Source organism: Passer domesticus, chromosome 1 (assembly GCF_036417665.1).
Source record: "Passer domesticus isolate bPasDom1 chromosome 1, bPasDom1.hap1, whole genome shotgun sequence".
In the NCBI taxonomy this organism is placed as follows: domain Eukaryota; kingdom Metazoa; phylum Chordata; class Aves; order Passeriformes; family Passeridae; genus Passer; species Passer domesticus.
The window spans coordinates 130,239,144-130,252,226 of record NC_087474.1 but is presented as its reverse complement, the minus strand read 5'-3'; the positions used below and the strand labels follow the sequence as shown (position 1 = coordinate 130,252,226).

At 34.5% G+C, this 13,083-nt stretch overlaps 1 protein-coding gene across 2 annotated transcripts in view; it reads right to left on the bottom strand.

Moving 5' to 3' along the window:
• Positions 1-811: 811 nt before the first annotated feature.
• CRISPLD1 (cysteine rich secretory protein LCCL domain containing 1) overlaps positions 812-13,083 on the bottom strand; it is a 38,097-nt gene continuing 25,825 nt past the window's right edge. For both annotated transcript variants that reach the window (XM_064389582.1, XM_064389593.1), the window contains 5 exons: positions 10,956-10,999; positions 10,799-10,871; positions 8,645-8,720; positions 4,262-4,392; positions 812-2,398 (listed from right to left, as the gene is read on the bottom strand). In XM_064389582.1, the coding sequence (XP_064245652.1) occupies positions 2,347-2,398; positions 4,262-4,392; positions 8,645-8,720; positions 10,799-10,871; positions 10,956-10,999 (376 nt within the window). In that variant the 3' untranslated portion in view covers positions 812-2,346. The remainder of the gene's footprint in view (positions 2,399-4,261; positions 4,393-8,644; positions 8,721-10,798; positions 10,872-10,955; positions 11,000-13,083) is intronic.

Below are 13,083 nucleotides of genomic sequence, written 5' to 3'. Positions count from 1 at the left end.
TTTCTAATACTCTTAGTTATTCTTTCGGGCTTTGTGTGAATTTCTTGTGAGCATCTGGCCTAGAGTTGCTTCTGCTGCAGAAAAAAATACCAAAGTGTAGCTCCCACTCTACAAATTTCTGGAAATGTCTCCTCATTGACTTATTACTTACAGTAAATACAGAAGAAAGTTTCTCTAAAAGCTGGTGTTAGCTGGAATATTTAGATAAGAACAGGATTGTCATTGCATGGGGGAAAGCAATCGAACTCCAAAAATTTGAGCAATGGAACATGTGAGGATAAAGGGTGGTGAGTAACTTTCTTCTTGTTGCTCTGTTGATTAGTAGAGCTGCTCACAGCAATTATTCACACATGGAATGTTGGAGCTCTCTTTCTCCTCCCACCAAGCACTAATTTTATTGTTATGGCCCCAAGGGTCCACCCATGCCCTGTTGCACAGAAACTTGCACTTTGGTTTCAATCCTGAAAAATTGTTAATGCCAGTATTGCAAAATCTATATAAAAAGCTTCTTTCAATGGCTACTACTTGCAGAAAAAAAAAGGGTTGTAAATAAAAGACTCTTAGTCTCCCTCATCGATTTGACCCTGGTCAAAACTTGAAAAAATGAGATTTATCCATAAGACTTCTGATGCAATTAATGAAAGTTTTGGGTCTAAACTGCCTTTACAGTTTTAGCACCTCAGATTATGGCTCCTTGCAATGTTTAGGTCAGAAAAACAAACAAAGACTAATATTCAGGGTGGGTATTACATTTTTTCTCTTGAATCAGGACCAAAAAAAAAAAAAAAAAAGCCAAACCCAAAGAAAGGTATTCTTACAATGTAAATTAATTTTATTCAAAACCGATTAAAAAAACTAACAAAGCTTGCCTAACTACATGAGGTAGTACATGTAGCAAAAGAGAAGGCAGAATATAGTATTCTGAAATATGAAGAATATGAATAAGTTTACAAGTTGGAGTGAAATAAATTCAACAACAGAAACAAAATATACCAAAAATAAAGTTTAACAGCTTTTCAGTCTTAAAGCACCAATACACTTTTCATAGAAAGAAACATAGTATCACCACTACATGTTCTTCATATACCATAATATGGTAAAATTAATGTATCAAGCTGTTCATCATAAATGAATTCTTTAAAATTGTGAAGCAACAAATGACATAATTGTCACTGGGCTTCGTGCCACTATACTTCCTGGCCTGCAGGAGTATTTGCCAGGTCACAAGGAGAAAGGTTAGCCTTTGTTACCATTTTCTTTGGTTTTTTTAAACATTTACTCCCATATTAATGTTTAGCATATTGATAACATGTACAGCTCAAGGCTATAAGCTTGCAAATTTTTTTGGATTTGTACAATATTACATTTTTTGTGAACCCAAATTTAGGTAAATTGAAGGAATCACACGGCAAAAATAAAGCATGTGTTTGTGCAGGACTTCAAGCTTATTCCTTAATTTCAGGTTACTGCACTACTCAATACAAAGATTTTATGAGATCCTTCAAGGTTATATATGTCTGTTTCACACACCCATCCCAAAACAGTGGAATATCTGTGAAGGATTGGGTCATAATGAATTATGGCTATTTGAAATAAAGAGCTTAGCAGCATCCAATAAATATTTTATTAATCTATTTTTAAAATAATAGACATGAATGGCCTAGTGTCTTAAGAATATTTTTCGGAGGAAAACATGCTAGCATGACCTCGGGCTTCTTCCTATATTTTATATGAAATTTATCCCAATTTATTTCAAAATAGGTATTTTTATCTGTTATGATTAGTGTGAAATTGAGAACAATCTAGCTCTTCATTGATGCATTCATAGCTAATGCTACTTTAAATCAAAAAGTTATATATGTATTTACGTTACTTTAAGGCATGATTTATTTTATCTAAATATTGGGATGACTTTTTTTACGTACATTGAAAATAAAAACTCAGGCCTCCCTCTGGTATAGTTTTAAGGTTACTGTTAGTGGCATATATAAAGCACCATATAATAATATATTCAGATGAAGAAAACAAAGAACATTTATGAGCTTTGAATTAACTGTATAAGAGTAACTGCTAAGAAAATATAGCAATATTTAACACAGGATTCAAAGTAATGTTATATATCATTATAGATTTTCAAATGAATTTTTCTCCCATGTTTATTTTTACAGATTTTTTTCATTAAGATTTATATGTCACTTAAATTCTTTTGGTGGAAAGCAGTATACATCTTCTGTACAATAATGTTACAGCTTTATACAAATTTTAGGAATCACAAGAAATGGCCTGTATTAATCTTTTCCAAGTGCTTGGGTTTCACTTGCCTGTTGAATGTTTTACTTGCTAGATTCAAACAACAGCAAATACTCTGAAAGCCTTGCTTCCTGGAGGATTCTGTAAACTGAAAGATAAAAACAGTTTTTATGTTATTTTTAGGACATTCCACTAACAACTTTTTAAAATTTTCAATTGTTAATTCTATTGTCCTGCAGCACTTCTTGTGACAACTCCTAAATTTATCTATCTAGGATTTCTTTAAAACTGCTGCAAATAAAAAATACCTACATTTCAGATTTTTTTTTCCCCAAAAAGCTTAATAGAAATGAAATACAACATAGAAAAATTTAATAGTAATCCTTTGTGATGAGGGATTATGGTTTAAAGAATTGAAGCAAAATGCTAGAAGTGTTTTGGAAATAGAGAAAACATACATCTTATTCTTACTCTTCTAGCAACTGTATTTGGAGAGAACTTGCACACCTAGGAGATCACTTGTTTGTTAGTTGCTTATACAATAAATAATAGATTTCTGCAGACTTAATGTCTAACAAAACCAAAGGGAATGCTTTCTGAATGGATAAGTATCTGGCTTCAAAGACAAGAAACAAAAGTACCCAATTGCAATGAAATGTTGATAAAATAAGTATTTTTGCCTTAAAAGTTGGACCAGCATGTCCTATTTAATGGTCCATTGTTTTTTCTTTAGCCAGCCCTGCCTGAAGATTATCTGGCAAGGAAAGGAAAATGGAGGTGGAATCAAGGAAAGGCACAATGGAACAGGTTGGCTGGAACAGCATCAAAATTCATCATTTCTGCTTCAGAAAACTTGTATGTGACTCTTTTCCAAACTTCTGACCTCCCAAACTTTACCAAGAAGATTAATATATGTGTATCTGTACATATTTTAAATTTATATTTACAGATAGTATCTAATATTTAATAGTATAAGTAATGGTCAAATTTGCAGTATTCTTCCTGTCTGCCTCTCTACTCAAGAATATTTATACTGAGAGCAAAAGTGTCAGTAAGGAAGCACTCTAAGGAAATTAGATTATCACAAAGAAAAGCCAAAAAATATGTAAAATAAGTCATCCATTGAGCAAAGAAAATCTGTCTTTTACAAGCTTACAGAATTGTTGAAAGGTAAGAGAGAAGACATTCTCCTACCCACAATTAAAAACAAGACGAAAATACTTAATAGTTTCCTACTTCTGAGTTTTCTACAGAAACTTTTTGAGGTTTTTTCCCACTTAAATGTCTCAGAAAGACTATAGTCTGGTAAGGTAATCATAATTTTTAGTCTAAGAAACATTCTTAGCTTTACAGGACAGAAAGAGTGGTACAATGTTTTAAAAGTGATTTCTCTTTCTTCCTTTAGAACCAGGAGAACCCTTTCAGGGATTAAATTAAATCTGCAACATATGTATTATCATTACATAATGTACAAATACACTCAATACAAGCAGTGAATTTTCACAGCATCCCCCTGTCTTTCAAAAAACACTGTTAACAACAAATTATTAAAAAAGAACATAAAAATATGTTTAAATTATTGTGAATGTCAATGTTTGTGAATGCTAAGTATGATCCAGGATCACTAGTTCGGTAAATCACTAATGAACAGTTCATCAGGAACCAATGAACCTGCATCATTAACAATTTTTTCAAAAATCCTTAAAGGAGTAACTGCAATTTTCTTATTGTGTTAGTTGCAACAGAACCAGCAAAGCAAACAAGAGCTTTACTTTATTTCATAAGCAGCTTTTCAGGGTAATGTTGCATGAGCTTAGAGGAGGCAGGCAGCTCCACTAGCACAGCTTCTCCAGAGTCACTGCAGCTGCTGTTGCACAAGCTCTGTAAATCACCCCTTGTCGCCCGTTTCTTTGGCTTCCAGCACTGCCCAGGTACAAGCAGATACAATGCAAGACTGAGAACCTTATCGAGGCCAAGAGTAAAGTGTAACTTTTGCAGACGGGTTCTGTACCTTTCTGAATATATCCCATTCTGAAAGGAAGCCACATAGACCTTTCTCTTGTCCACTGGCATCACATCAACGTAGCCGCCCTGGTTGCGGACCACACCCGCGTGCACTGCTGCCCGGCAGATACTGGAGATCTGGGGAGTGAAGACACACATTAGCTTTGCACTCATCCTTTCATTTCACCATTTTGTAGAAGAAGACAAATACAGATGTTTAAACCAAGTCTAGGAAATATAAAATAATTCTATTTATTGCATGACTAATTTTATTAGTCTTACAATATTTAAACCAGCTTCATTAGAAATTAGGCCATTTTATAGGAATTCAGAAAGAGATTTCAGATCACATTCACCATGATGCAAAAATAATTTATTTCAGGCTATTTCAGTTCAAAGATCAGGAAGATGTTTGAATTCTTCAGCCTTTCAAACTAAATGATCTATCAGCCAAAATCTCAAACATTAGTAAAATTATTCATGATTAAAGGAAGCATCATGGTTTTCTATCCAGGCATGGGTAAATACTAAAAGCTAATTAGATGAAGGGTATAATGTGAGCATCAGAAGACAGAGGTCTAAAATGAAAGTTCTCTGTTAACAGCACTTATAGCTGCTTGAAACCTCTATTTTCTGGTCACGAATTCCCCTTATTAACGCATGAGGAATAAACAATATCCACAGAAGGATTTCTCAGTGAGTGTCTTGATAATGTTAATTTAAATAATTGATTTAAACTTGCAGTACTCTATTAGTCTTTCAGTATTTTAATAATTGTCAGAAGAATGAAACTTAGATATTCCAGAAGGTATGCCCCAATCTTTAAAACATAGCATAGCAAAGTGCAGTTCCAGCTTCAGTATATCTCCACTTAAGAGACAAGTTTTTTTGGTGGGAAAAGTTTTCAAACAGGCCACAATTTAAACAATAAACTGCACTTCTTCCAGTTATAATTGGAATAATTTATATATGTTATCATAGACATTTTCAACCTCAATGCTATATGAAATCAGGAATTTAAAACAACAATTATTTTCCTACTTTCATTTGAAGCACAGGACTTGCCAGGTTCACTCATATATAGTTTCTCTTTTAATGTAACAATATTTAAAGAAGTAAAAATCTGAAATAATTTATCCAAATAATCATTTTAGACTTTTTCTTTCCACACTGCTGGGCGCAGTTTTTGAACACGCCAGAAACGATGTCATTTATACCCCTCTGTACTTTTCCTCCTCCCAATGTTGCAAAATGTTCTTTATACCCTGAACACCAATAGATGCCTTATTGTTAAGATTATAGCATGCCTTATTTATCCACACTGTGGAGTAACTAAAGAGTAGACTGATCATGTGCTATTTCAAATACCCAGGGGGAATAATGGCCTCTGCAGTACAGGATTACAGTCAGAAGAAATAAAAGATGATATTTACAAGCAATTAACTACACTGAAGAACTAGAAGAAAACTATTCATTCTATTCATTCCTAGTACAATAACACAGCAGTAACTTTGTTTTCAGTTCCCACTGGAGATATAAAAAAGGCTGGAGTTATAACAGGGGAAAAGAAAGATCAGCTTTTTCACCTCTATAATAGTAACCAAAATGTACCCTCACCGTATACATCATGACATAGGGGTATACTTTCATAATTACATTTGAGGATGGCTAAGATGTGGAGGCTGTTCCAACATTATTTGGAAGTTTCTAGTCAAGTAAAAAGGGAAGGAAAAGTCAAGGGATGGAGATTTTGACAGAGCAGGCTGACTGCTTGTTGGAAACGATCTCCAGCAAAGGATGGGGCCATTGTTAGGGCTGACACCACAAGTGGACCAATCAAGTATGGCTGGGCTAATGCACAACATTTCAAAATGATGGCAAGACACTTGAATGGAAAATGTGAAAAAGGAGAGGTCAGAAGACAGAGGTTCATGAAGCCAGCTCAAAGGCTATTTTCAGATGAAAAATAAACTGATAGTCTGATGCTACATTCCAGATGAGACTGGAGAACAAATTCATATAGTTTTCGAATAAATGAACAATTACATGAGTATAAATTCATAACTATGAACTCAAAATCATGAATTATGTAGGAATAGCTATGAATAGATGCCTATAGTTTTATAAACTTATACAGAATATCTTTTTTTACAAAGCATTATCTGGCCTCATCTCTCAATAACTTCTCATTGTCTTGGAATGAGACTATTAGACATGCATCTAAATGGAATCAGATTGCAGTAGTGATGTCACAGTATTTCCTATGCTCAATATTATGTCATCCAGATCACACTTCCCTGAACTACAAAGGCAAGCCTCCTATTGATTTAAGCAAAACATGATTTCACTATGTCTATCATAAATTTCAGCATATTATTTGTGGTATACATCAGTATATTGGTGTCACTTTCTGGAAAACTTCAAAGATTTGGGTTTGTTTCTGTAAATTTGATGAAGAAATTCCAGAGGACACATAAGGCAGTATTTTAAAGTTAGTATGAACGCTGCATACAGCATTATATGGCCACACTTTATTACTGTGTTGTGAACACTCCTAAGCTTGTTAGTATTTTTAACAGGTCATGGGATCTGAATATCAAGTTAATTATTTTCCTTCTTCAGATACTCAACAAATACCAGTATCTACAACAGCATAGCATTACTCTACAAAGACCACAAGTGTCTTTAACACACCATCATAGGAATATGGAGCTTTCTACATCATGTTCTCTATATTTTACCATAGTAGAGAATTATGAATACTTTTGCAAAAGTTTCAGGACATATTTCTATATACAGTTACTGAAGCAAAAATTAGTATGACCAAAGTCCTCAAATGGCATAAAATTATACAACTCCATCAAACTCTGTAGATAAAAGATATTTGTTGGTCTCTAGCCCCTGGAAGAAGTAAGACAGACACACTGAAAAAGTCAAAAGAATTCTGCTCTGCAGACACCTCTTTATCTCCTTTACCACTATACTGTCTTTACCAAAAACTACTGAAAACATAATCTAGAGCAGCACCTTCAGTGTAAATGTCTATCCTGACAGCATGTGAAGTTGATAAGAAGACTCGCATCTCTATTTTTTGACCTGTATTTATGCCCACTCTTTCATGAAAACAGAATGGCTGCACGCATTTCCATATAATGGAGATGAATAATGAGATAGTATACCTAAAATAATTTTAAAGTATAACTCTATATCTCTAATTAAAGTCACTTAGGACTTCTGCAGCCAAAGAAAATACATATTCTAGACTTCCTGCTGTCAAGGTTAAACACAAGCATGTCTTTCTTCTACAACAGTTTTTTCTAACTCACTGGGAAACTTTGCCTGTAGTTCTTAATTGCAACCACACGGCTGAAAGAAAATAATCTTCCACAATCTGGACTTGCATTGAATCTATTTTCACTGCCCCTTTTATGCACATTAAGCATCCACTTCACAAATCAATTATCTTTCTGAACTGGAAATACTATTCACACCCATGACACCACTTATGGACAAGAGTGTTTTCAGGACACGACACCCAGGTAATCCAGTGGACATCAGTTAGTTTCACAGTGCTGAGGAGTAAATATTCACATACTGTTTTCATACATTTCAAAGAACTGCAAAGTAGTGAAAATCATCATCTGACCAGCTGGTTGCCATACTACTCTTTATGACATCCACAAGACAGTTAAACTAGAGTTTACTGCCAAAAATACAAACAGCTTTATCTGCCACTATATCCTGGCTTCTTCATAGAGACATGACAAAGGAGGGGCATAAATTAGAAATCTCTTTTCAGACTTTCTACCCACCTCAGAACTAAACATGCTGTAGAAAAGACAGGGAAAAACTTTGACTAGCAAACAGAATGACAAAAAAAAAAAAGTCAAAATAATATGTTCTGTTAAAACAATATGACAGTGTGAGTTACTTTACACAAATATATCAAAACTCTGTCACAAATATGTAGCTATTCACACAGATAAGAAATATTCAAAATAATGAGACTGTAGACATTTATTTTAAGAGCAATGTTTTTTGTATAGTCTGATAGAAGTTATGGTTGCATCAGGATCTAAAGTGCAAGGGTTTAAATGAGTATACACTGGTAATGTTGGACAAATGTTGAACAGTGGGAATTTTGATAAAAAAATTTAAAGTATGAGTCCAGAGCCTAGTGAAGCCTACAATGAATTTCTAAATAATTCTCCATATCTTCAGCATCTGACTACTGCTAAATTAAATGGACGCCTGTGAAAAAGAATTTTTGAAAAGAATATACAGATATACAGAAAACTGTATATCAATATTCTGTCTTATAGTTACCTTATAATTTTTTCATAGAATTTTATGTCTCATTTTAAAACACAATGTAAATCCCTGTACTTACATCAGAATAAATTCGTGTACCAATTACACGAGCATAGTGTGGATTTGCCTGCATACAGTTGTGAGGACAATACACCCTGAAATATCAAAAACAAAAACCACATACAGTTAGGAAGAGTATCAGAGGATTAATGTATCATGTTCAATGACAGCATTATTAAGTATAAATCAAGTTGATTGTCTATACATATGGGTCCATAATGCTATCTAAAACCTCTCAGTTTGCGAGGCTTTGACCATACAACTGAAAGCATTGCTGATGTGTTGAAGTTCATATGAAGTGCTTAAAATCATACTTTAACAAGTCTGGTCTTTTTTCCTTTGGATAAGTAAATGGTATTCTTGTTAAACATATGTGAGGCAAGTAGAAAAGTCAGTGAGAAGACAGCCTTTTCATTATTCTATAATTTATCTAAGTGCCCTATACAAAATGTACAGTCAGATACCTTCTCAGAGGAGGCAGATGTGACTGAGGACCTGCTTTGATAATGATGACCTGGTGACACAAGCAACCTATAATGAAACTGAGCATTGGCATATGTGGCTAGAATGAAAAATCTTGGAAAACAGTGAAACTCCTAGCTGATTCTGGGAGGTCAGAAACCTACTAAAACAAACACTGTCTTTATTAACTGCATTTTGTCAACATTTGAGGAAAATTTTCTCTGTGATTCACCTCTTCTATACCTTCAAAATGCACAGGAAAACCATGTGGCAACCTAAGTGTAGTACAAAAGGTGTCAGCATTTTATTTGCTAACTGTGATATGCTACAAGCAAGAACTATCAGCTGATTCTAGGTCTACTCTGAGCTACTTCATTTGAAAAACTGAGCCACCTATATGGGACAGCCCTGGGCAAGTGTTCTTCTCTGAAATGTAATCCAGGCTCCAATCAATATTTGGGAAGTCAAATCACTTGGGCGTGCTAGAGTCTTGCCAGATGGGTAACGAAAACATGCTGATAAGAGTCAGGAAAGATATTTTTGTCAGAAGAAAGAAGTTGAAGACCTGCTGATTTATGAGTTGGGAGTAAGAGGGAAAAATGAGGTTGTGTAATCAGTGCCATGACTGACTACTGCTTCTAATTCCCAAGACTACATTTTCAGAATGAAGAGCATGCACGGAATCTTGAATGAATCACTGCCATTGTGAAGTTCCTTAAGTTGACACATCAGAATTATGTCATTTTAAACCTTGTACATATTCTTTAATTTTCCTAAAGACAAAACCTGTTTTTCTCTTAATGAAGCTAGCTTTAGTTTTTAATAATGAAAAGAAAAAGAAACATATAGGAGATTGTACCCATCCATTCCTGTGTTCCAGTTCTTAGTTTAATTCTTCACATCTTCCAGCTAGAAAGCCAGGAGTCATAGCCAAACACCAAGTCCATGGACCCAAGTGCTACATGAAAGGATGTTTTCCTAGCAGTTTTGGCTTTGTACTTGTTTCCTGTGTTGGCTGTAGGATTGCTATGAAAGTAATCCTGTGGATATCTCCAGCTTAATTTGTGGTAAATCATGCTACGGTGTATTTACCTTTGACTCATCTATGGTTTTAAGAACTGTTACCAAATTCTTTTGTCAAAATATTGCGGTAAAGGTGCCTTTCGAAGAGTTAAAACACAGGCTTCAAAGAAATGGCACAGATATTTAAAGCCAGCCTGCAGACTAGGCTTCACCTTAAACAGATATATTTCAAAATTTTTTTTAATCCAGTTTCTCCAGAACTCCCAAGCAAATTGCTAACTTCTATGATAATTATCTGAATTTTATCCTTCTATTGTATCTGCTTTACAGGTAAATAAATTGAAATAAAGTGTACTTTACCCAAGGTGCATATATATAATAATGGACAAAGCAAAATAAAAATGTACTTTAATTCACAGTCTTTAGTGTAAGGATTTCACTAAGATTAGCAACAGGATCTTAATGAGTGAAAGAAAAAGAGATTTTCCTAATGAAAAAACCTGCAGATAATCTTTACCTACCTTGCCTCTACTGAGACCAAAGACTAAAATATCACTTGAACATTTTTTACTTTATTTTTACAGCTACTGTTGTCACCTTTCTCAACAAATTAAGATGACTTAAAATAATCAGTAAATGGCAGAAAATAGAGCAGCACTTTAAATTAATAACATTTTATGAATTTTACCTCGGACAGTGTGAGGCTGGTTTTTGAAATGGGCAAAGTTGTTCCACTGTGGTTTCACAGGTGATAGCCTGAACTGAAGAAAATAAAATAGAAACAAGTAAATGTTTACCATTTAGAAAAAGCAGTAGTACTGAGCTTGTAAGAAATAAATACTGACCTGTTACTTTAGAGACAGTGAAGGAGTTAGCAGATTGGTATTTTCTGAAAAAGACATATTAGAAATTATCAGTAAATAACATATTTCAGTGATTTATTTTAGCTAGAATTGTTTTTATGAGAAAATATGGAAGTAAACCCAAGAGAATGTCCCCAAACAGTTTTTACTCACTGCACCCCATTGTCCCCAGCTGGAAATATATTTATTGTAATGACACATCTACTTTGTACTCCCAGTGAATGTGTTTCAAAAACAGGAATGTGTGTTAAACTCTTTCAGGAGTTTAATTTTCAAAGAGAACTTGTGATAGGAACCAATTAAGCAATATATTGGTGTCTCATAATGCAGCATGTGGTTGCTCAGAAGCCTTCATCTACCAGAAGAGCTCATTCACCTTTTGCTAAAGGTTCATTCCTATAAACAATTCCAACACTGAGATGAGTTTCTCCTCACAGCCTTCCTGAAATGTTACATTAAATTTTACTTTTGGATCTTGCATCTCCTGTCATCAGCATCATTAAAAACCTACTATAACATTGCATGTAATTATATGGCACTCAGGTGTACCTGCTTCCTCTTGTTATAAAAAGTCAGATACATAGATTATGTTGTTTCATTACAAGTTGATGAATGTTTCTATTTTATTCCCCCCATCTTCTATTTTCCTTCTCTTTTGACTCCTAGGATATGCCTCTGATTGTGGTATTTTGCATCTGTAACAAAAAAGCTGAGGATGTCTTTGGCACCCATAAAGTTACTTATTAAAAAAAAATTAAAAAAACAAAAAACAAAACAGAAATAACAACAAACCAAGGAAATTATTCCCTATTTTAGAGCAAATTGCTCCTGCGGACCTCACCGTTTGCCTGCATCAGTTTATTTACTTGTCTGACCCATTAATTGCACATTGCTCATTTATTGGATTCCAATTACTTTCACTGATGTAGCTCATACTTCTGTTGCCCCAGCACTGTGAAACACTGATATAGAAATATGTATTCTACTGTTCACTAGCTTGTTGAGATACTCAGAACAGTACCCTATCTTAAGAAAATCCAACAGCTGAAAAAACATTGGTATTCTTATCCTGATAAGAAGTCCAAGGAGCTGAAAATTAGGACACTTGCTGCCCTGACATATTTCTGTATTCTGTGTTCGTTTTGCAATACACAGTATAGGCGAGATCCACTTTATTTAATCTATTCTCGAATAGATTAAATAGTAGTTTATGCAAGGCTTCACCTACAGACACTGGAGACAGTCAGGTAGCTGCAAGGGATCCCCTGCCTTGCTGATGGACCTTTTGAAGCTTTGAAACTTCGGCAAACAACCAAAATAACTTGCCCTGAGTTCCAATTCTCAGAAGATAGGTGCTAAATACACTCTGTAGGCTGGAAAATCATACAGTTTTTTCTCATATAACACAGAGACTCAGAGATTTCAACTGATGGGAAATCAATTTGTTCCAGTTTAAAGAGTTTTTTTACAGCTTATCTACTCCTATATTTGTAAGCGTGCTGGCTCTTCATATGTTAGCACTGATATAATAAAGATCTACTTCTCTCTTTGTATCAAAGCAAGTAAAAAAGAGAAATGTTTGCCTGTATTTTCATTTTTTAGGCAGGTACATCAAACCAGAGTCCAGTCATCAGATGATCCAAAGAAACTGATTGATATGAACCCTTAAAGTGCTACACAGGTAGCCCAAATTATAGGCCACTGAATTTGGTCTATCGTGTCAATGCTCCTCTCAATGCTGGCTTAGAGATATCTGTTGGAAAGGGAAATGATGGCAGGTGTCATAGCCTGCATCATTTGTTTGCACAGCACAGAGTGAGAGCAAGGCCACTGATGATTACCCATGTCCTTGACTCTTGGGTTTGCATGTGAGCCAAATATATCACTCAGAAAAATCCTGTTTTCTTTGAGCTCAATATTACCCGTCTGAGCTACGCGCATACCACTATTACACATGTACCAACTATAGACAGAAATAAAGACATCAGTGTAAAGCTCTGAAAAACACATTATGATACAGTGAAGCATAATTTGCAAACACCACTAATATCTTATATTCAAATATATTAATACTGATGTTTTCCTATCATTGGATAATTATATATGAAAC